This window comes from Lissotriton helveticus, chromosome 8 (genome assembly GCF_964261635.1).
Source record: "Lissotriton helveticus chromosome 8, aLisHel1.1, whole genome shotgun sequence".
In the NCBI taxonomy this organism is placed as follows: Eukaryota; Metazoa; Chordata; class Amphibia; order Caudata; family Salamandridae; genus Lissotriton; species Lissotriton helveticus.
In genome coordinates, this window is record NC_136069.1 from 987,367,868 (window position 1) to 987,393,266 (window position 25,399).

At 42.4% G+C, this 25,399-nt stretch overlaps 1 protein-coding gene across 9 annotated transcripts in view; it reads left to right on the forward strand.

The window, feature by feature from the left end:
- The window catches only part of DMD (dystrophin), a 6,826,337-nt gene that overhangs the window by 6,318,076 nt on the left and 482,862 nt on the right, over positions 1-25,399 (forward strand). For all 9 annotated transcript variants that reach the window (XM_078657819.1, XM_078657824.1, XM_078657821.1 and 6 more), the window contains one exon: positions 13,108-13,169. In XM_078657819.1, coding sequence (XP_078513945.1) covers positions 13,108-13,169 — 62 coding nt within the window. The remainder of the gene's footprint in view (positions 1-13,107; positions 13,170-25,399) is intronic.

The window sequence follows — 25,399 nt, forward strand, 5'->3', positions numbered from 1 at the left end:
GCCGAGAAAGGCTTCTGAGCAGACTTTCAGGGAGATTGGAATTTGGTTGTGGAGGGGTTGGACCTAAATCTTTATTAGACCGAAGGGGGACTGGTCCATGTTTCCTAATGAGCTTGCTTGATCACTCAGACTGCTACTTACAGGAGAGCTTACGGGTAAGAATCCACCCAGAGGTGGGACCATGACAGCGATAACTCTAGTGATTGGCATGCTAAAGTGGGTGCTTTGGTGGGGCTGTTATCAGGTATTAACATTATTCAATTCAAATACTTTATTTCGGCTATAAGGCCTTAAAAGTAAGAAAACAATAATATACAATACATGCATCAATAGAATTAAAATACATTCTCCATTGCTCACATTCTCAAATTTATGTGCATGTAATCTATTACAGGTCATATTGGATCTAGGTAAGTACCACCTTTTTTTCTTAATAACCTAGGATATTAGATTATCTATTAGATTCATGACAGGTTCATCATTCATTTGCACACTGTTGGTGTTCATTGCTCCTATTTCAAACACCTTAATTTAAGGCTGTTGCTTTCCAGATAACATTGTTACGGGCTGTAGACCCTTCTTTAAAAGGGTTATCTTATCCAACACGGGTAAAACCAATCTCTTAAACCAAACACAACTTTGTAGGCATTTTAGGAATATTTGACAACAAAATAAATATTCATCTTGCACTTAAAGTAGGGTAAAATGCAGTTATTTCTACAGTCTTAGACAAACCGTTCCCACAGTGAGGCTTTGCTGTAGCAAAAAAAAATTTAAGGAATTGCTTAGAGAGTCCGAATCATACAATCCGTAGTAGTCATGTGAGTTTGTGTACCTTTTTACAGTTTTTTCCAGAAGTTGTTGTTGACAATTCTCCCTGACCCCTGCTTAGAGATTACGCCCAGCCTGGTTATGCAGCATTCCTGAATTAATGCATACCTAATTAGAAGCAGTTTTGTACTTGGTTGTCATTAATGCTATATGATGTTGTATTTCATTGGCATTTATGTAGTACTTCCTCCCCCTGACAAGGCACTGAAGTGCTACTCTATGAAATCCCTTTGGTTAATCGAGCTATTTCCATTCAGTGTCATGCAATTTATAATGTTATTCCCATACACATTTCTGCAGATTTATGTAAATACCGTAAGTCGATGCTAATTTCATGCCATTGAGTTATCAGTGTACTTGAAGCGATTAGTATCATTGTAGTGCATACAAGTGTCCTCATCATGATGCTAGTGACCTTGTTGTCATATTATTCCTTCACAGATCTACTTGCTGTTAATTGTGAGGAAGGAACTTTGATATAAGAGTAATATAACTGCGCCCACTAGGCTGATCTGCATGTTTGTTTAAACTTTATTAGAACATTGGAACGTTGGGAGGTCCTCTGAAGACGATGGATTGGCCCAAGGCCAATAATGACTGGTACAGTCCACTTGCTCCAATAGTCCAATGTTTGTTTTTCTGTTTCTCAAATTTTATGTGCAGCATTCTATCGCAGGGCCAGACCGGGAACTTAAGACAGCCCTAGCAAAAATTATAAATTCGGTCCCCAAGTGCAGACATGCTAATGTGCGCTATAACTAAAGCAACACTTTCAAGTTGCCGCTGGGATCACGTCACGTGCACCACCACTCCTGGAGGCCGAAATTGGCCTCAAAGTGTCAAAACTGGCCTCCTAGGGGTCCATCCGCCTTAGGATTGCCCGCTTCCCTGGCTGGCCAGTCCGGCCATGTTAGTGGGTGTAATGTTCTAATATGCCATGGGCTCTATTGGTTGTTAAAGGGTTTCTATCTTGTTATCGACCCCTAGCTACAGTCAGGGCCTATAACTCTGGTTGAGGGTCTTTAACAACTGACTGAGCCCTCTGTAGCGGGCTATAAGACTATAGTACACATTTGTTTTAGACTAAGCTACGAAGTTAGGATCGGTACATCTTTGCTACATTTATTTGTAGCTCATTCATAGTTAATGTGTAGTAACGAAGCACAAATTCCAGAGTTAGGTTTTAAATTATTTTATTTGTGAGAATTAGATGCTTATTTTTGTTGGATAGAACGCACACAATTCTGTTTTACTGGTGGCGTAGAATACTGCCATCAGTCTGTTATTGTCAATATATTTACATCTGGAATGCAGTCTTCTTTTCTAAGCTTATTGCTTGAGCTAAGTCTGAAGGAAAATTTGACACTTCCATTCACTGCCTTGTCGGTAATGCAGAGTAATCTGGAAAACTATCTTCGGGAAAAGGAGGCAGTGAAGATCTCAAGACAGGAGACATAGAGGTGTTGTAGGTGAATATATAGGAGTTGTCTTGCCCAACATTTGGATTTCTTTGGAGGCACCTCATATCTGAAATTGATGCTCAGTGGTACAAACAATTGGCTTAGTCCAGCCATTACATGACAAGAGAATTAGTTGACTGGATCTTTTGTGGGAATGACAGATATGGGAACATTCACCTCCATGTGTCAGCACCAGTCATATTAAAGGACTCAGGAGCTCATTCTTGAACCTTTCGCTGTGGTCTTAAAAAGCTTTTTTTAAATGACTGTTACACCTACAAAATACCCACAATCATTGGGGTGCACTAATTAATATAAAATTGGAAATGTAATGTCATGATTAGTAAAAATGTTGTAGTAGTATTTCAATATCTAGAATGAAAGTGTATCTTTTATCAGATGTTTTAAATACATCAAGACACTATTGTAACAAACCTAAAGTATATTTTATCAGGAGTTTTGAAGAAGATTTAGGTGAGATTTTAATAATTGTAAGGATTTTAAACGATTCTAAACAATAAACATATTCATTCGCATCACTGTGTGTGTATGACATGAATTGTGGATTTTGGTAATTGGTTAAAGTTTTCATGGTTTGTCTAAGTCCATGTTCATTTCTAGGTTTCCTATTTCTTTTGAGGCCTTACTGGTGCTCCTATTCACGGCAGGTTGTTAAAAGATCATAGTTTTTCTAATCTTCACATGTTAAAATCTCAGTTTTTGAGTCGTTGGGTTTAAGGTGTATTTATAAATCATCCCATTGTTACTAGCTCTGTGACAAGCACCTACTTTTCAACTGCTCTGATCATTAGGATTTTCCAATGTAGGTGTTCTCTGGGGATCCGTTATTAACAAGTAAAGCAGATTTTCATTTTTTCCAATTCTGGAAGTGTGTTAACTACATTCGGATGATTTGAGCTTCTTCGAAATTGTTCTTTTCTGGTGCAAGTAAAATTATATACTTCTAAATTTCTGCCTGAGCCAATCAAACAAAGAAGCCCTCGTGTGATTGCTTGCAGTTTGAGATTTGCTGCTAATACATAGATTTTCGGCTGAACACTGTTTAAAAGAGCTGGAAGAGCGGGTTGTGAGTGATTTTAGAGAGTTTTTTTTTTGCAGCATCATATGGCTTTATTAAGGTTTGATCCCCAATACTATGGGTGTTTTTTTAATGCACAAACTAGAGGACTATCTGCCCTCCTTGCATAAGCAAAACTGTAGTACAAGGGGTTTTGATTGGTCTCTCCTTTCAGTCTATTTAATTCAATCCTCTTCTGTCCCAGTGGTATCCTCTAACTTTGGCGAGTGGAGGGGCGGGCAAATGGGTAGTTTTATATAATGAAACAATTAAGTAAATACAATTAAATAGTTCTTGCCATGGTTGCCTCTGCGTCATCCTCACTTCGTCGTCTTCCCTTGTAACTCTAGGGCCCCAGCTAACTCTCTTAACCAATCCTGGCGCTGCTCTCACAGCGTCAGAGTAGCACCAGGATTGGTTGGAGTGGCCTCTATTAGTGCTCACAAGAGCACTGGAGGCTTTTACTTTTTCTAAAGCAGCTGTCAAGACAGATGGGTTAGAGGGGTTTAAGGTGCGCATGTTGGCAAAGAGACATAGGCACTTTAAACAAGTGTAAAAGAGGGCCCACCCTCCCCGCTGCCTTTCAGCATCAGCCCCACCCCCATCCTGACACTCCTTTCAGGATGGGGTGACCAAAAATAAAATGGCAATGCATTAACTTCCTTACTATTTTATTTTTTCATCTCTGGGGGCATTTTAGTGAGGCCACGCTCCTCTTCTGTAATGGAGGACCCGGTCGCCCCTGTTCTGTCCAACTTTTGTTGTCATTTTAGCTGATCCTCTTTGGGTTTGCCAGTTCTTAACAGAATTGTTTGCCTTCCCATGTTAATCTTGATTTACGATTACTCTTCAAATATTTATAAGATGGCCCAGGCTTTCTGGGGTGCGTGTTTGTTTTATTTCTTTTTAAGAAATGTCACATATATTTCATCATCCCTTTCTCATTTGCCTGATTGAGACCACAACATAGGCTCGTATTTCACCTCACTTAAATTTTGTTACTTACTTACGTTTATGAAATACTTCACTTGTAGGTCGTATTGCATAGAAGTCACCTTGTTGCTCTGCGTGAAAGAGAGAGGGCAGGAATGCTCCGTATTTAAGATATTACAGCGCATTCCTGTCCTTCCTTTGAGCTAGCGCACTTTTGGCTGCCTAGCGCCACCGCAGGCACCACTGCCCCATGGTACAAGGGGGCCTGCGTTGGAAGCAGGATTCATTTTTGTGCAGAAAGGTGTCCCTTCCTGCACAAAAATTCATCCTGAGAGGAGTTTTTCTCTTTCTATGTGAGCTGCAGCACACATAAAAAGATGATAAAAACGAGAAAAACAAAGATATTTCTCCTCGTTACTCCTCTTCTGAGGAGGCATAGCATTTTTACGCATTCCCATGTCTATCACTAATGGAAAATTTGGGAATGAGCCAAAATCCACGAGTGGAAGCGTTGGAACACCCACGTTCCACTCATGGAACGCCTCCCTGGGGCAGAGTAACTCAAAGTAGCAATTTGCATTTCCTTTGATTACTCCAGATTTATCAAGCCATGCAAGGCCACACAACGTGGCCTTGCGTGGCTTGATACATTTTACTTTATTGTTGTGTCGCTCCTGCGCCCCCTTGCATCGCGCAAGGGTCACACAACACTATGAAAAATACGGGCCTGGATGTCTGTTTTGCTTCGTGCCATTTTGGAATTGGAAGAAATGCGTTAGGCTCCTGCTAACTCCCACCCTGCATGAAAAAGGGTACTGATGTCCTAAAAGTGAGGCATTTGTGTTGGGCCCAGCTTGGAGTGAAAATAAGAAACCTCCCTCAATCCCTTCAACTTGCTACTCTGACGGCTAAGCAAAGTGTAGGTGCTGCTGAGAGTGTCCCAGATTTGGCTCAATAATAGCTTCTGGATTCGGGATCTAACTGGATCCTCCTCATTTCCTACACTGGTGAGGACTGCTGTAAGGTAGGTTTGAGGCAGTAATGCTACGGTTCCTAAATGTCCATGCATTGTTGCAGTGTAGCTCTGTATTCAGCCTGTTAAATTGGAAAATAATATTTTAGAACAATGTCACCTGTTTTCAATCCCAATGTCTGACTCTGAGGGCTGGTAGTCATTTTCTAAGTACATTAAGTTTTAGGACTTCAGTTTGCATTTTGTGCAGTAAAATGCAGCAGTGTAAATACCGTTATTGCGGGGTTCACCAACTGAATTAGCGTTTATAAGATACTGATGGGAATAAAAAAGACCTGAACAATTTTTGCATCTAGTTTTACACCTTATTTATCCAATTACTTCTTTAAAAGGATAGGCATCATCAGGAGGCAATTCAGGCGAAACTAAATATAATGTCCACATACGTAATATGGGCTCTTTGTGCAGATTTATAGACTAAAGGCCAGGATTATATGTGCTACTCAGTGGCTAAGGCGGAGGAGCGTTGCCCCATTTTTTTTAGCAGTGTAAATAAAGGAAATATTAAATGATAATATCTGGTTGTTATTATCATTTTATGTTTCCCAGCTGCTGCAGCTCCTCTGGAGGGGCTGCTCTGCTCTCAGAGCAGGCCAGGGGAGGAGTGGTTTGCCCTCCTCAAGTATGCATGAATGCTTGGCCAGCCGCTTGAGCCGGCCAAACATTCATTCGCACTTTGCATGTTCTCCATGCAGGCTGCATTACAACTTGGGTGGAGAACGTACCCAGGCCCCTAGTCCCTGGCTGAGCGCCGACCCAAGGCGCTCAGACCAATCACAATGCTGCCTTGCAGCGTTGTGTTTGAGTATGGGGTGCCTAGGAGCCAGGTGCTTCCTGCTTCCCTGTTCTGGCTTGAAGAGACCACGGAGACGAGGAGGGATGCGGCAATCAGGTATGTTTTTTTCTTGTTTTTAAACCCTCTCATTCCCCTGCCCCTGATCCGTGCCGGCCACTACTGGTGCTACTGAATGCTTCAATTGCATTTTCAAAACGTTTGCAAATGGATTTGTTTATGCAGGTGAACAATACTAAACACACCCATGAAGTTCCTGCTGCAAAACAAAAACGTCAGAAAATTACAAAAAAATGAAACCACTAAAACCCAGAAATTACTTATAGTAAGCGAGAATTGAAATTTTGTTGAAAACATATTTATTTGTTGAAGTTGAAACCAGGCTGAGCAATGTTTTAACATGTTCAGCAGTATCAAAATGAGCAGTCTCAGGTGCTAGGGTATTGATGTGTATAATAGTAAATTTCAACAACTATTTCCAGAAATCCAACATTTCAGAAGTTGAATTCTGTCAAATATTGGTGGCACAAGGCGAAAGACAACTATTATGTCAGTGACTGAAGAAGATAGCATACCCTTGTTTAAAATGCTCAAACTGCAATAACTTAACAAATGGAGAAACCCCAAATGTATGATTCCTCTCCCCATTCCTGTCTCTCCTTTCCCACTTCTCCTATTGAGAAATTTCTGTTGTTGCCACATGTATTGCAGCTCTGCTTTTCCCCATTTTTCTGCTTAACAGTGTTCCCTATGACCAAGCCAATTTTGTTTGATATTCGGGAGAATCAGCACTGTATATTTGCTGAGGTGTGTGGTAGGGAGGTAAGAAACCAAATTACAGGAGTAACCACAGATCTTCTGCAAAAAGAGAACTTGCCAACAAGCCTTCTCTGGCTCTGCTCCTAAAATCTGGAACTCTCTTCCACCTGAAATTCGGAGGATCTCTTCCAAGGCAGCTTTCAAATTGGAAGTAAAAAGATTCTTCATGAATAAGTTCTTACCTTAACAGGAGGGGCAATTTTTAGCTCTAAGTGCATCGGACATACTATAGTATCGGTCATTATTCCAGAATATGATTAATATTTTGGTTTTGGTTACTATTCCTGTACATGATTATTGTATTTACTCCCCTTAAGTCATTATGTTACAATGTCTTGCCCATTCTTCGTTCACCCATGTGTATAAATGATCTATTAGATGTTCACCACTTGATTCAATGCCTATTAGACGCCCCATTTGGCTCATGTTTAGATTATTATTTTGGTATTGGTTATTATTCCTGTATATGATTATTTCACTTATTCCCCTAATATCACTCCGCTCCATCATATAGCTGACTCCTCGTTCACTCAGGATTTATAAATGAGCTGTTGTGTGTGCACTATTTGATTCAATGCCTATTATACTCCCCATGTTAGACTTATGTTTTGATTGTTACCTTTCCCTATAACTGTAAAGCGCTCTGATATCCTTTGGGATCAAGTTTGCGCTATATAAAACTTTATAAATAAATAAATAAATAGAGGCAGTAGTAAGTACCCTGTTGCCCACTAACATCCTCTGAAAGGGACAATAAACTGCAGTCCTGGTGGGAGAATATGGCCACCTGGAGAGGCCTTGTGCGTGTCCCATCAAGCCTTCTGGAGAACCGGTCCCAAGATCAACCACTCCCTTCTCTCCCCGTATGGCCCCAGCAGGCAGCTCCGCTCTACTCAAGCTTTTCTGGCGGTAGTCCCCCGGATCAAAAGGTCAAGAGCAGGAGGAAGATCCTTCACGTTCAACGCTGCCAAGTTGTGGAACATCACTCCCCATACACCTAAGATCTAATCCCAACCTGTCATCCTTCCGCAAACAGCTCAAACCCTTCCTCTTCACCAACTAAACTCCTTCCCAAGCTGTGGTCTCATGAGGCACTATCCTTCTTCCAAGCGCTTGGACGCCTTAGGGCAGCAGTCACGCTCAACAAAACCCCTTTTCATTTCATTTCATTTCAAGAGGAGCAGGTATTATTGGAGATGCAGCATGGAGAACAAGACGTTTATAGAGGTTTCTACCATGGGGGAAAATCTAATCAATGGAATGGGAACCAACCAATAAGGGGTGTGGCTGTACCTTCTTCCGTGGCCCACCCTACCTAATGGCAGAAAAGAGATCGGAAGGTTGGTAGTCCCTTACTTACCTTACACTCTCTCAGATCATTCAGATGTGTCCTATTGTGCAAGTCCAGGGATGGAAGATACCATTATAATACATGGGATTCTGAAGTCGCTGTATAAATGCATGTCTCTAATTTATTTATAATACATGGGATTCTGTAATCCCTGTGTAAAAAGCGGTCTCTAATTTTTCTGTAATCGGAGATTTGTGATGCATTCAGTCGCGGATTATGAAGAAAAGACTTCAGAACTTGACTATTCTAAATTATTACATCCGAGTTCTGACATCACCATGCCTGCTGCCAGAACCAGCAGCTGAGGTGAAAGGCAGGTCAGGCCACGGATCATAATTGAAGCAGCTGTTTAAAGCAAGGAATATGGATTGTTGCTTTTCTTTCTTTTGCTTTATTTGAATGACTTACAATGGCAAGCGGAGAGAATGTTTACTTTGTGCACACCTTATAGAAAAGTTAAAACCATTCTGCTTGTTTCTACACACTCCAAGCCACTGTGGCCTATTTAAAAAAAATTTTTTTTACTAATTTGTATTCAACTGTTTCTATTATTGTTTGCAACAAATATCTAACAGGTTTTTGATGTGTTTAATTTTTTTATTTATTCTTCATGTTTACAAACATGCTTGCTCTTTCATATCAAAGAGCTATGCGCCAAGGTTTTAAGTGGCTTGTGGGAAAGGTTTTGATGTGACCATGTATTATATACGAACAGTGCTTAATTTGAACCAGTGGTTTCCGGTGCTCAGCACTGGCACTTAATCATCAACACCAGTGCTTCAGCGCCAGTTAAGAACACACTCATTTTTGGTGGGCACAGGGAGATTAAGTGATTTGCCCAGAATCACAGGATGTCAAGCCGATGCCAAGATTCAAACCTGGTTTCCCAGCTTCGAAGTCAGAAGGGTAAGAATGAGAGGAGATGAATGAAGTGAAGATGGATGGAGATGGGTGAAAGGAAGAGAGCGATGGGAGAGAAAGGGCAAGGAAATGGATTAAAAGAATAAAGTATGAACAAGTGTCAAAGGCTTTGAAAAAATTACAAAAGGAGGAGCAAAGAGGTAGGCTGACGAAATGAAAGCAGCTGAGTCTAGAAATAATGAGGAGGATTGTGCAGTTCACAATTTACACACTTCAACAAACTTTCCTAGTTTTACTTTGTCTAGTTTTTTCTCTTCCTAGCAAGATAATGTTCTCGTTAACAGTACCCAGCCAATAAAGTGTTATTCACACTACTTTCTTAGTGTGTCATAATTTCGTGTTGAAAACAAACGCAGACAGTTCTGTGTAAGAGTGCATTTTGCGGAGCAGTTTTGCAAGGAAGAACATCAACTTTCTTTTGACCAAGTATACCTTTTGCACCAGTGTTTTTGTATTGTTAACGGTCTGTGCGACATAAATTGTCGACAAAGGACCGACTTTCATGCTAATATACTGGTTCCACAGCCCCAAAGTCAGCCGATCTGGCCGCTAGGCCACATCCCCTTCCCCACATGTAGGATTTGTTGGTTCTGTGTTAGGCAGTATTACAGGAGAAATGGGCTGGTCGAAGCTGCCTCCTCACAAAAGACCCCCCTTCTCTTTTTTTTAATCAAATTAACCACTGACGATATAGTACCCCCTGGCATACATGATAAGAATAGTGCAAGTCACCTCGGACTTCCATAACCTTATAAAGGATCTCGGCTTCAGACTTGTTCCTGGTTATGGAACTCCTCAGTGACTTGCAGTATCCTTATAATGTACAGCAGGGGGCACTTTATCCCTTATATCATTACTTATGTTTATAATTTTGTCTCTTTTGACTGTTAGCTAGAGGTCTTATGCTTCAGTTTGCAACGTGTTATTTTCACGGCAACCTACACCTACTGTGAGGCTCTGTTGGTCTACTATCCACTGGAGATACAGATTCCTAAAAGCTGTTGAAAGGCAACATGTTTGCCACGACATGAAACATATACATAGTTGGTTACAGTAGAGCAGTGTCTAGGCTCTAGCTAGCCTATCAGGGTCTGTATACAGGCACTAAACACCTGTGCCAAAAATAAAATGGCAAACCGATTTGCACCATTATTTTCACCAGTGTAAATAAAGGATACGTGAAACAGAATACTGGGTTTAGGGCAAAATCTATTTTCCCAATTCCATGTTAGACCAGCAGCAGTAATATAGCAAATACATTTGCCTTGTTTGTTGTCCTAGTGCTGCTCTTTTCTACTATAGCTCCATGTGTGATGGTAGCAGGCAGAGGCATAGCTGTCAGTAACACTGATCACATCTAGAGATTTTTTTTCTTCACACTACCTCCTGCTACTTACTACCACTTTTGTCAGATTCAAGATCCTTTTGCTCTGCCACTAGGCTGGACTGCCACTTTTTGGCTACAAGAAATAACAAATTAGATGTGGCTTGTTCCCTTTTTTAATCGAACAACGAACTCAAAAACATTAGAATGGTTGCCTTTTTATAATGGAGCATCGAGCTATACAAAACAATAGGATGACGTGCTACCCAGTATCCTCTTCATAAGCATCTTCGTTAATCTCATATTTTTTGTTCAGTGTGTATTCCTGATACCGTCCTTTAACATTTGCAGACTTTTTTTTTACTCGGTAACAAATAGTTTTCTATGCATTGCGGCCATAAAATTGAGTTTTTAATTAATGTTTCTTGTGTTTGGGCGCACAAGCAACCTGACCATATTCTACATGTCACTATGAGTTTCCAGGAAATGGACTTACTTCGCGCAATCTTGCTCTGGTATGGCATGCACCAAAAAGGAAAATAATAATAATGTATCTGTTACTTTGCTCTGATGTCCATTTGTTGAAACAATACCATGTAAGTGATAGATATTGGCATATGTTGCATCTTCCTAGAACCAATTAGCTAGTTCTAAGATGATAAGCACATTTGCATCCTTGTAAAATTCACCTGGCAGATTCTCTTTGCCCAATCAAATTTAATTGGAGGATGTGTCATTTTGCACCCCATTCATAAAGCTGTGAGTGTACCTAAATTGAACTTGAGTGCACATGCAAGCTTGATTTAAGAGTTTAAGTTGGTATTCTCAGAGTCTGAATTTACACTCGCAAATGGATTTACTTTCACACAAAATGATACCGCCATGATGTCATTTTGCACATCAGTAAACCTTTTCATGGAGGAGGCAGTGGGCGTTCCCGGCGAGGGGGAGAGGGATGACATGAAATGTATATGAACACCAGCACATTTCAGGACTGTGTGTTTGTAGGCCTTTGTAAGACACATTTCTCCTGTGGATATAGTCCAAGTCTGCTGCTGTTAATGCAACAAGTAGAGCTGTACCTGGGGTCAGAATGGGGTAGGAACATCCTCAAATTTGATGGGTTGTATGCAAGAGGTTTTTTGACGGGAGAGGAGGAAATATTTTCCCTGTGGAGAAAAAAACCAATAGCTTAAGTGCAAATGCAATTTTTCTAAGCAGTTATGTATGTGTAAATGTACATCTGGTACAATTACCAGAAAAGCTTTGGTGTGTGTGTGTGCAGTGCTATAATGGTGAGTGTTGTAGCTTTCCAATAGTGTGCAAGGAATTTTGTGTATTTCAAAACTTTACATTTAATTTACCCAAAACGTATGATTGCCATTCAATCATCTGTAAATCATCCCTTATATGTACCCTCATTTCATGCCCTCTGAAATTATGTGGCAGTGTAGGACTTAATTATCCCTGAGAGTTCGCTTCCACCCCTTTTTTTGTTTGTTCAGGAATACAATTTCTGCCGCTTTCTTGGGGTGCACAATTAATATTTTTCTGCCACAAATTCTTCGATACAATCGCAGGAGGCTACCAAAATGGGCAACCCAGGTCGTTTGTTAGGTTATACCATCTCCATGCAACCCCCTGCAGTGTTGAGCCTCTGCAAGATATATTATGTCAGAGTCTGCTACGTTATTGGTTGATAGACTCAGTGGTGGTATTTTATCATCTTCTTTACTCTTTCATTGGCCTATGTCAGTACTGACGTGTAGTTAGCGGGCTCTACAGCGGTTTTATATTGCCAATTGAAAAGTGATGGAATAAAAACATATGAGTCTTTACACATTTGCATATATAGATAGGAGGCCTATGTTTTTGCAAAGACGTGGTGGTACTTTCAATAGTAGATTGAAACACTTTGGGCATAAAATGCACAGGTAATAATGAAAGACTATGAAAAGTTAGTATAGAGCTGCCTGACTGTTTCCTTACATGCTACCCTTTTTCAGTCTGGATGAAATGTTTCTAAAACAGGAATGTGTGGGAGAAGGGAGGTTGTAAAATTGAAGATTTATTTTAAAGTATTTGCTTGACTGACATCCATGCTGCTGTGTTCTTCCCATTAAAAATTGAACTCTGAGCTCTCATTGGAAGAGGCTGTGTTTAAAGCTTCGTTCCAGGATCCTCCAAAAATAGCATCTTTTGTGAAATGAAAGCACTAAATGTTTGAAGCATCAGAGAATGTTCAGCGTGGTTATGTTCAGTGTCTTTTAAAATGATGTTTCCCAAATGTATTATTTGTAGTTAGGAGATGAATTTCTTAGGCGCATGCATGTTTTCTGGCTTGCACACCATCTCTTTGAGTAGGCAGGAGAAGACAGAAACAAATAATTTCAGGAACTAGGGGTGAGGGAATTATCCATATCTTTGGGAGAAATGAACGTGACCCCAGGAGGGATATCTCACACTGTGTCAAGTGTTGTGCCCCGCTTCAAAATGTCTTGACTACTATTGATCTGTGCCCCCTACATCTAACCTTAATTCCTCCTTCCCTTTTTGTGTTTCAGCCATGAGAACCAAACAACCTGCTGGGATCATCCCAAAATGACCGAACTCTACCAGTCCTTAGGTAAGATAAATTCACATGTAGCAGTTATGGGTGAAGTCCCATTCTAAATATGTTTTTCCCCCATTATTTTTGCTTTGCGTAGTTCTACATTGTTTTGCTTACTTGTTGTTTATGGTATGTTACTACTGGCCTGGCTGTTCTTCTGGGCCCCTCAACTACCACTCCTAGACAGTCAGTGGCAAACCCGTTGACTCTGTATTCTTCTCATTGTGCAGAATAATATAGTGAAATTGACCACGGTCAAGATTGGTTCCCATTGGGAATGGGGCTTTGTATGCATAGCATCAGTGCTCTTCAATGTTCTTAGCCTTTGCATGCTCAGTGGACATATTTATGTGCTAATCCAAAAGGGATAAAAGGGAAGTGAAGGGCAGAAGAAAAGTTCGCCAGACAAATATTATGTGTGCCATAAAATGCAAGATTGGTTCTGCTTGACAGAAACTACTTGCTTTAGGCTAAGAGATGAGGGTTGAAGTGCCACATTCTAATGCGGTCTCGAAAGTTTTCCTTTGAAAGTACAATATTTATCTCAACTAACTGGCCTTTGTTTTGGCGCACATCTGTAATCGACCGGACATTGTCCACCAGAAAGAAGTGTGAGTCGGCACAGATGCTATTTTGTACTATGGGTAGTCAGGAAGGAGTTATTCCAGTATGTGGCTGCAGTGGTCAACCTGTTTGAGCCCCCGAAAAGCTTCTGAATGTTCTGTCTAGGGGTTTTTTGTATAGTGGTCTTATTTGCCATCTTCAGCAGCTTGGGCATTAAATGCTGGGAAAGCAAAAACCACAAAGATGCGTTTTCATGCTGACAATTGAGCTCAATAATTTTCCTTGTACTCACATGGAATACCAACAAGATCTTCGGACACAATAGGGTTTATTTGGATGTCTGGCAGAAACTCGACCGACCGACTAATCACGATGTGACCGCACATTCCTATATGGGAGCTTGTGTTACGGCCATAAACTGGCCAAAACACAAACTCCCATAGAGGATGGAAGTCTTTGTTCATCTCTGGCAGAGATTCTCTGCACCCCATGGCAGGCATCTTAAGGTGCCTGCCAGAAGGTGCAGGGATCAACAAGGGGGCATCTATGGCGTCCCCTCGACTCCCAACTGGTGGCTGAAAATAGAAGATGCCCCCGCCTAGGGGCCCGCAAACATGCTTTCTGACAGGGATTCCATATCGGAAAGTCCGGAATGGAAACCCTGCCGGAAACCGTGCATCATAATCCAGAAGGCAGAAACGCTTTACATTTGGATTACAGACCAGTCTCCAACTGGAAGACGGGCCCCTGGAGCCCATCGCAATGCAGCCGGAATGACCGGCCAGTTTCAGTTCCGACTGGCTGTACATAATCAGCCGGTCGGAATTGAAACTGACGATGAGGGTCAGAAAGCCTCCGACCCGAGGTTGGAGGCTCTCTGACACTCATAGTAATCAACCCCAATAATTTTTTTTAAAGATAACTATATAAACTGCTAAATATATACTTTGGGTGTGGACATGTCCATATTTGGTTAATTTTTTGAGGGGCACATATTTAGTGCAGCTTGTTTTTCATGCTTTGTAGTGCCTATGGATTTTAATGCCTATGTATGATAGAAGTAATATATTTTTTCCTTTTTGTTAATATTGCCAATCCCTCTATCAAACTGGAATTGCATGTGATTTGAATAGTACAAACCTAGGTACAAATCCATAGGGCACTGCAGAGAATATGATTTTACAAGGTGGGGTGAGTGGGGGATAATGGTACAGAAGTGAGCTGGAGGGTAAGCAGAAAACGGTTGCAGTAACTTGAACGAAGGGGAATAAGAGTGAACGATCAGATAAAAAGGAGGAAAGAGGAATACTATCGGTCTGTGGCTGGGAAATAGCAGTGATATTTTCACGGTTGTCCATTTAGGAGGTGTTTACAGTAGTATGAGGTGTTACTTCGGGGGATGAAGTGGGGCATGGATGGAGACTGTCATATTCACAAGTGATGCCCATCATTAGCACAAAGCAGGTGAATCCTGGCTTCTTGGCCTGGCCTGTCTTGCCTCCGTTTCTTGGTACAGTCTGGTGGTGCTGCAGGATGATGTATATTCATCTGGTGGACTTGACCTTGGTGGCCGGATATGGTAGATTGTGCATGTTGAAGGCCTAGTAGATGTTTCAGCAGGACTTTAATGAAATGTTTAGAGTTCTAAGAGTTGTGGTTTGCTTCTATTATACTTTTGGAAACCTTTAATGAGACTGCACTCTCTTAGGGCATTCCACATGCATACTAGATGAGTCTTAGGGACACTGACCAGTACTGTTGAGCTGGAATAGGATTAGTGCCTGGATGGCAGTCTTGGGGTCTCCTTTTTAAACTAAGTACATGACTCTGTGGAGCAAGGTCCGCTGGGATTAGGCTCTCTTAGTGTTGTGTGCAGTGTTGGACCTAAATCCGAGATCTGTGTGTATTTGGAAGTACAACTGACTTGGTTGTATTGCCGAAACATAGTGTTGCCACCTAGGCTCATTGCTAGAGCCATAATTGACCATGCTGTTTGTGGCTTCTTGCAAAGAGTAGACATGCCATTATGGTAGGGCAATGGAATGCTACTGTGGTTCATGTTTGATTCTCCAAAGCCTTGGTGCTTGGTTCTGGCAAACAGGAACCTGATACAATGCTGCCTTCATTCTTAATAATGTGGTGTCTACAATGGTTAACACTTTTGTCTTATTTAAGAGTAAGGATTTTCAGGACGTTCGTTGTGCTTCTGCTATTGAGAGTTGTACGATTCCCAATAAACTACAGTCACATACAAAGTGTGGCAGGACCCAAGGCTTATTTTAGGAAAACATTAAAACTGAAGAAGTCCGTATTTTCTGTTGGGTTTCTTTTGTACAGTTTGTAGTTTACTTCCATTTCAGAAATGTGTCTTTGAATTTTATCTCTGTAATTTAAAAACTGGTAAGGTGAATATCATGATAAAATGAATATTAGCAAATGCTTATTACCCGTAATCCTCTACTTCTTTAATACACCTCTGATACATACCATTGTGAAGCCTATTCACCCCAGAATCTCAACACACGCAAAACGTATTGGAATGTTGGATGTTAGTACAGAAGAATTGCCTTGGTTTCCTATTATATTTTGTGTCTGCAGAAGTGAAAATTCCAGGGAACCTGCACAGTCCATCTCTGTTCATCCTTAGTTTGTTCCCTCTCTCACTTTGACAAGGTATGTGAAACCAATGACTAGGATTTAGTAACACTTGTCTCTAAAAATAGTCTAAAAGTTAAGACTTTGTCACAAGTTTCACCAGGGAGGAACTACCCACGAAAGGACACCCAAAGGAGAGGCTATAATCTGTATTCTTTTTCTTCTGTCTTTGTATTTGCTATACACAGAATTTGTAACACTTTTGTAATTCGGAAGTTGAGTTCTATTTCAGGAGGTATTCCTGTCTTCACCGAGGATTCCAATATGCACACTGGGGATCACACATTTCTGTCGTTTTCCTGTAAAATAAAAAAAAACAGATCAGTCAGTGGGATTGAGAAGTCCTCAGACTCGGGTAGAGGTCTGTGAGGGAGCATCACCAATTGCCACCACCATGTGCAGCCAGATAGGGTTTAGGATACAGAGACGGTGTCCTCCCTTTAAGAAGTTCTCTTCCTTTCCCAGTGCCCAGAAAACCCCAGTAGCTGGAGCCGTACCTTGTCCAGCCACGCTCCTCCTGGAGAGTGGCAGGCGATTTGTTGTCTTGTTGGCCTCCTGGCGTCTTCTTGTCGTCCGGGACATTGGTTTGGGCTTCCTCTTCTGCAGGGGTGTGGGACCTCATCCACAGGATCTGTTTGGGCTCTTTTTCTTCGCGTCCTCCGGTGTTCGCGTTCACTTCCTCTCTCCAAAGCACGTCCTCCTCCCCTTGCTTATGCTGCCTTCTTTAGATAGTTCTGACGGGGTAGACGTCATTCAGTACGTCATATGGGGCTACTCCCGAAAACGCTCCGTGAAGAATTAAAGGGCACTCCGAAGCCTGTGTATGGAGTAATAGTATTTTAGTCTCCTTGCTTATTGGAGAGTAGGGCGTCATCTCTCTGTCCATCCTCAGCCCCACAACAGACTAGTGTCTCTTTAATCAAGACAACACCGAGTCCAGCCTAGTCTTGTCTTAAAATTTGGCAACCCTTGTAGGAAATCCGACTCAAGAATTCAGACAGCAGTAAAGTATAATGAGATCGGCATGCTTCGACACACATTACATATTGATCAAGATAAAATTAAGCAATTAGTAAACACCCCATTTAGCAATACAACACAGATGTGATATAATTGCTGAGATCTTCATTAGGTCAGGACTGCCCTTCTGAAATGTAGTTTTGGGGGGGTGACTTTGCTCCCTCGTGCAAGTACATAGTAAACACCAGTTTCGTTGCTTAACCTGTTTCCCTAGAGAGATTTTATGTGCATTGTGTTGTTTTCATGGTACATTATCGTCCATCAAGGTGGTATGCTCTTATTACAAAACAAACATGGCAGTAGTTATGTCGAGCGACCAACAGACCTAGCCAGTGCCAATTGAGCTTGTCTACCTGAGTGTACATCAGAAGAGGACTGCTGGCTCATGAGGGGGCAGAGAGAGGGTATGGGGGAAGAAGGGAAACCTAAGTGAGAGGGGCAGGAGGGAGAGAGAGAGAAGAAAGAAGATAGGAGTAGAGAAAGAGGCGAGGAAAATTGGCTCCACTGGGCGGGGAACACACCTGTCAAGAGGGTCAGGCAGGAGTGAGCGGACTGTTGGGGTAAAGTTCGGGCATTACCGTAGGCTGTTAGGTGATATAAGAGGGGAGTTCACGGAGGTTTGTTCTCGAAGTATTCAAAAAAGGCTTCCCAAAGGCATCTGGGGCAGGAAGTGCAGTGAAAGTTAGTGTGTAGAGTGTTGTCAGTCCTTTGACAGACCATAGTAAATTCCACCATTTACCAAAGGCACTTGGAGATGTTGACTACCAGTATGAGAGAAATGTATTGGTGCCCAAGAGGAGGAGGAGGAGGACCTCTACCAAGGAAGTGTGGGAGTCTAATTCAGAGGAACGGGGTTGGCATGTAGGCCCAAGACAGCTGCTAGGAAGTCAATCTCTAGTGTAACCCCTGTGATCTGATGTAGGAGGTCTTGCATCTTTTTCCATAGTGGGAGTCACAATTTGCATTTAAGAAACATATGTTGGAGGTACCCATGGCTCCCCCCACACCAGCAGCATGTATTAAAGTCCCTCATACCCAGTATGTGTAGTCTGGCTGGGGTCCAGTATATTTTTTGGATGGGCCAGAATCTAGATTGTGCTAGTTAGTGCAGGGGTGATTTTGGCATCAAAGGATGATTTCCGGGTTTATTTTAATTTCGTTTCTTTGAAGTTAAAGGAGCTTGCTGACCTCGTGTAGAGTTTCCATTGTCAGTGAAATAATCTCAGAGCCTGACCATTAGATGTGTTGAAAAGGTTGTACAGATGTGAGGCGGTATGGCCTCTCCCTTTAAAGGTGCCTAAAAGTCTGGGGAGGTGTGGTTCATGTAGGGGTCTCCGATTGCTCAAAACACTTTTGAGTCTTAGAAATTTGTAAAAGTCAGTATTGGGTAGATCAAATTTAATTTGCCAGGTGGAGAGCAGTATAGGGTTGGTGCGCGAACCCAGATTTTTATGGAGTTTATGACTTGTTGAGCCCATGTATCCCAGAATAGCGTCTTCCCCTTAAGTTTAATTGTGCGGTTGAACCGTAGGGATTCCAGGGACGAGCCGTGTAATCTGTGTTCAAGGCGTTAGTCGAGGAGTAGGAGTGACGCAACCATTATTATTTGTCTGGAGTGTTCCAGAGGGAGTTTCGAGATATTGTGCCTTGTGAGGGTGTATCTGATGGGTAGTAGTACAGTTAAGCTGGATTCAATGCTGAGCCACGGGCGGCTGGATTCCAGTGATCGCAGCCACCTTGCACCCATGGATGTCAGGAACGCTCTTTGCTAGCGGGGATAGTCTGGGATGTTTATCCCCCAGAGGATTTGTTCCTATTCAAGATTTCGATAGAAATTATTGAGTTTTTACCTTTCAATATGAATTTGCAGGTGGTTATCCATCGACCTAAAGATGAAGGATAGAGGACTACTGGAAGCATGCTAGTTAATCAGGGTGGTTATCATCATCTTCACCGTTCCCACTCACCGCCACCATGTGATATTTTTCGGGTATCAGGTGTTGAGAAGTTATTATTTTGGTAAGGGTTTTTTGTTGTTTGTTCATTAACTGCAACAGAGAGTTTAAGATCAAAGCTAAACCATATGCCCAGGTATTTGATGGCTGTCGGTTGCCACTGTAGACCAAGGTCACCGATTACAGCAGGTGTACAGTGAATGTTTAGGGGCAATACCTCAGTTTGTATCTTCATTCAGGGACTAGTCTGCTACTTGTGAATATTTTTCTATTTCTTCCATAATGATTGGTATGGCTTGTGGGACATCCTTGTTGAATAACAATGCATTGTCTGCATAACAGCTACTAACGTGTCTGCCTGAGGAGTAGTTAATGCCTCTGATCCCTGGGTTTTCTCGAAAGGTGGAGATTAACGGTTCAATGACCACTAGGAAGAGAAGAGGTGAGAGCGGACATCCTTGACGAGTACCTTGTGAGAGAGTGAAGGATTGGGGTATGTGGTCGTTGACCCGAACTCTTGCCGTGGGGCCGGATAAAGGGCCATAATCATGCAGATAAATGCATTCCCCAGGTGTTATCTGTGTAATGTGGCATGTAAAAACGGCCAAGAAACCTTGTCAAAGGTCTTTTCTGCATTAAGTGCTAGGGCGCTGTTGGTGAATGGGACAGTTTGGCTCCTTCTGAGACACGGCAGAATGTTCTGATAATGTCCCCCATGAGTCTGTCTTCGAGGAAACCCATTTGTGAGTTTGGCATCAGGGTTGGGATGACCAACTCCAGTCTGAGGTCCGCAATCTTTGTGGGATCTTGCAGTCGATATTGATATGAGAGATCTGTCTGTAATTTCTGACATTTAAGTTATTTCTCCCTTCCTTAGTTATCACCACAATAGTAGCTTCAGTGGCTGAGCCAGTAATATAGCCCGATGGTGCATACTGTTGGAAAACTGCATAAAGGGGACCTGTCACTTTGTTGGCAACTTTTTCATAACATTTTGTAGAGTAGCCGTCTAGGCCTGGGGCTATGCCAGTTTTAAGGGACTGTATTGGCAAAATAATTTCTTCTTTTGTGATGGGTTTACTGATGGCGAGAGAGTCCTGTTGTGATATTTTAGGGAGATGGCAGGATTTTAAATGATCGTTAATCTTAGTTATGGAGATGGGCGGGTTGGAGTTCTAGAGTTCCCCATAAAATGCTTTAACGGAGTCAAGTATACCTTCTATCAATGTGGTAACCACCACTTCTGGGCTTTTTATGAGGGATTTGTTTTTTGTGTATCTTAAATAGTTGGCTTGCGATTTGTCTGCTTTGTTTTATTGCAAAGCCTGCCTGCATTGACCACTTTGATCCATTTCAGGCCCTCTGGCTAAGGATTTTGTTGTATTCATATTGTGCTGCACACAATTTAGATAGGAGAGATGAACCTTTAGAATATCTAAGTTGGGAGTTTAGCCTTTGGATATTAGAGTCTAGTTCTTTGAGACGGTTAGATATAGTTGTGTTTTTTTAAAGACACAATGTGACTCAGTGTTCCTCTTAATGTGGATTTGAGGGCGTCCCATCAGGTTGTAGGGGATGTGTAGTTCAGGAGGTTTTCTTTGAGGAAGTTTTCAATGGTCGTCGCTTTCTTCGTTCTATTGTTGGGGTCATCTAGGAGATCATCATTCAAGTGCCACTTTTCGAGAATAACATTGAGAATTATTTGGATAGACACGTGTGATCAGAGATCACTATCTGTTCAATTTTCAGGGATTGAGAGAGGTGGAGCTCACCATAATATAATATATTCATGAAAATGAGTGTTGGTGCGAAGTTTTCATTTGTTTGTGAGCTTTATTTCCTATAAATTTGTGAATTTATATTCTGTCTAGGTTACCGTCCATAGGCAAGATGAAAACTCTATCTAAGATAAAAGCCTAGGTTGTCTGGAAGGTCCGAGAGCTGTTTGTATAGATCCTCAGAAAACAGTAGCTTGGTCATGTGGCACATAGATGTTTACAATAAAGAACACTAGATCTCTTTTTTTCCACCTTAGAGATGAGCCATCTGCCTGATTGGTTGTGAGTGTATGATATGACTGGGATATCAGATTTTTTACATATTAGTGTTGCCAGCCCATTATTTTTTATAGGGCTGGGAAGAGGCCAATGTCTGCAATCCATGAGCTGTAGAATTTTGGGTAGTGAATATATTTCAGGTGGGTCTCTTGTAAGAGGATGATATCCCCCATCAGTTTGTTACAATAAGCTACCACGACTCTACGTTTTACAGGTTGGTTAAGCCCCTTTGTGTTTAGTGAGAGTATGTTTGAGAAGAGCCATGGTGAGTAAGCAAGGTATCTTGGATCGTTGGGTGGATGTTTCGGGGGGGAAAAACTTGCGGGTGAGAGAGAAGAGGAGGCACCTTGTGTTTGATTGGGTTGTTTAGTACGCGTTTGCAAGCTTGGATCAGTATTGTGTGTGGTGTCCTGGGGTTGGGTATTGTGTGTATTGAGGCAGTGTATATTGAAGGTTCGCCCAGGTAGCCGAGGGAGAGAGTGGAAGGGACGGGGAGAGGGGAAAAAGGTAGAGTAGAGGAGATAGAGAAAAGGGAGAAGAGCCGGTGTAATAAAACATACAAGTAAAACTATAACAAAATCAACAGTCCCAACCCCTACCCATCCTCCACCCATCTCCTGGAATGTGTATAAGATGCACTCCCCCACCCTTATTCAATGTGGAACACACTGAGCCACAAGCTAGCCTTGCCAGCCCTGCAGGATAGCTGGTTGGTACCAATTGTAGAGAGAGGGTCATACTAGAGGAAGTTGCAGGAGTACTAATGTTCACAGGTGATGTGTGAAATGGATGATGGCAAATGTCTGTTGGGACGGGAAGGATATAGGGTAGTCCGGTGTCTGACCACTATTACTGTGAGGAGACCAGTTTTACGGAGATAAAATGTAGGTGTGGTAGCTAAAGGTTGTACCTTAGGACAGTTATGGTTGGTGGTTTGATACGCGATAGAGTTAAACAGAGTTGGCTAGAGAGGATGCATTTTAGAACTATGTGGTATGCTGAGGGTTTCAATCAGTGTAAGGGTGTGGTGAGGTTCAATCACTGATTTGGTAGGGACCTATTGAGGCATCCATTGTTGGACTGAAATGGCAGGATAAGTGGTAGAGGCCAGTGTGGGTAGTGCTGGTGATGGGGACTCTGGCCAAATGCCACCCCTGACCATTATCCAAATGGACATGTGGAACGTGTCAGGTACTGGCCTATATAGACCTAAAACAATAATATGTCGGCTGAAAACCTCAGCAGTGTGAACTGAGACATCAATCAATCATTTTACATCAATCATTCTACTGAGATCATCAAACAGTTCTACTGAAAAGAAGTATTGTATTCATGCTATGAGACATGCATACAGATATAACGTATCCGGCATGGTGCTAAGAGGTACAAGTGTATTACAACAGCTCCAGCACTGCTAATCCTGGTTGGCCCCAAGTATCAAACAGGGAGTTTCCTGATGGTCATTGTGTCCTTTGAATAGTCCTGTGCAATATTGATTCTTGCTCCGTTCCAGAGGATGTGTTGAGCTTTCCTCATATGTGCAAGCATGGCTTCTGAGTGCCAATATTTTAGCGGTCTAAAGATCATGACTCTAGGGTGCAAATTTGAGGGTATGAGTGGGGCTTGCCCATCGTGAGTCTGTGAGCCCGGTCTATCTCAAAGTCTCTGTCAAATTTGATTGTCATGGTGCAGGGTACCCAGGCCTCCAAATATTCAACACAGGAGTTTGCATCGACTTCTACCTTTTGTGGGAGCCTACAAATGTACAGATTACTTCTGCGCTTCTGATCCTCCAACTAGAAGATGGCTTTCATCAGGAATTTGATTTTGTTGGAAACTGAATCCACTCTTGTCTTGTCAGAAGACGCAGATTCCTCCAGCATGCCAATTCTAGCCTCTGCTTCTGTAAGTCTGCCTGACATATTTTAAAAGTCATTGCTTAAGGCTTGATGGTCGTGATGCAAGGCAGCTGTGTTTACTTTTGTTTTTTGGGCCAAGTCATGTAAGTCTCCGAGTCACTATAGTATAATATCCAGGCTGGCCCCGGATTCTGTCTTGGTCCAGTTAAGTGTAGATGTGTTGTATTTATTGTCTTTGATGTCTTTGTGATCTGCCCTCGTGCCAGCTGTGGTGGACTCAAAGGAATGGTACGTAGTTGTGTATTTACACAAGCTGTTTACAGGATCAATGTTGCTCACTTAGTAGTGCCGGAGCGCAAGGTCTTCAGTTCTTGTGGAGCCAGAAACTGTTTAGTTGGACAATTATTGTGCAGGTATGTTGAGTGTAGCTGTACCGTTCCCCAAGATCTGTTTAAGTTGTGGTTGCAAAACTCGAGGTTTAATTACATAGAGCACAATTTAATGGGATCATTCACAGCCCTCAAACCTTGGTAGGAAAAGCGTTGGTAAGCAATGAACGCCTGGCTTCAGTAATCCTTGGACATAGGGTAGGCCTCAGGGTTCAGGGGTGGGCACATTCGCCATTTGGTTTACAGTGCGTGATGTTGAATATAGCCACTAATCAGATCCTTAATGTGTGGCATGATTCAACATGATGCCGTTCAAAGTTGGTGGCATGGAGGTGGGCTGTATCGGATAGCCAAGCATTGTCTGCAGATCAGAGGCGCCTCACCTGTGCTTAGTGACCAGATCATCAGGTGCAGAAGTGTGTAAGTGGCTGAAGGGAACGGGTACCAAGGCTGCAGTAGGAGGGCATTCTGTGCTCTTGGCGCAAAACTTTCTGTAGGTAATAGACTGGGTTCACAGCCGAAATAGATTGTGTCTAAGGGTAGTCGGCACCTCTGGGACACAGGTACATGCAGTGATACGGACAAGTGAGCTAATATGTTTGGACACCCATTGGGTACAGTGCATTGTGCCTCCTATCCATCTGTCATTGCTGTGTGCAATAGTGGGGTGCTTAACAAAGTGTGGAGGTAATGAGAGCCACCATTTTGTATTCTGGCGTCTGGCCTGTCCATGTAGCGGAAGCGTTTCACACTTGCCCTGTGACCTGTCCACTTTAGGCTTAGCACATTGTGCCTCCTACCTTACAATCGCTTTTGTCTGTGACCACGGGGCGATCCACAAGGCACAGAGCCTCCAGAAGCCGTCCTATTTGTTTTCCTTGCCCAAGAGTGGCGAGGAGTCCAATCCGGTCTACTCCGTCAGTCGAATGCCTCGATTTTCACCACATCTCATCCCCCCAGTGCTTAGTCTGTCTCCGTGGATTTGCTTTGGGCGTCTGCTGGAGAGATTGCGCTCAAAAGCACTAGACACTACAGGGCTGGGTGCGGAGCAGTCTGGTTAGCCGCCAACTTGCCCTGGCTCAGGCCGACCCATGTCAGCTTTTGACAAGTTATAAACATAAGAAAAATCACTCCATTCCATGTTTTAAAACTTTCACTTTTAAGCAAACCATATGCTTAGAGAAAGTTTCCAAGAGGCAGCAAAGGGGTTCACTGCAAAACCACTAGAATGGGTGCATAGTGGTTACGTACAAAAGCAAATAGAAGAGTGCATTACTTGTGACAGCTAGATTAAAGGGGAATAGAGGCTTGTTAAATGGTTGCCACTATATCACATCCCTCCAAGGTTAACTGTCAGAGTTCGTGATGGATCAGCTTCCTAAGTGTGTATGGAGGGGGCCAGAACAAAAACAGGTTTTTTTCCTGTCTACCCCACTCTGCCATTGGATGTGTGACCTGAAAAAACCCCACCACTATAAAAGAAAAAATTGACATGTAGAGAGAGATTGACAATAGGTACCCTGAGGCAGCTGGGATCCGTGGGCAGACTGTAAAAGTCACAATTTACACTTTCTAATTGGTGCAGCAGCCAAACACAATATGTAAATGAATAAACACACAGCCTTTCTCCTCTGGGAAAATAACAAATAGGCATGAGAAGTAGATACCCATTGCAACTGTTTACAAATACAACCCTAGACACCTGCTGCGTGGATTCCCAACCTAGAAGGGACTCCACTTCCTGCG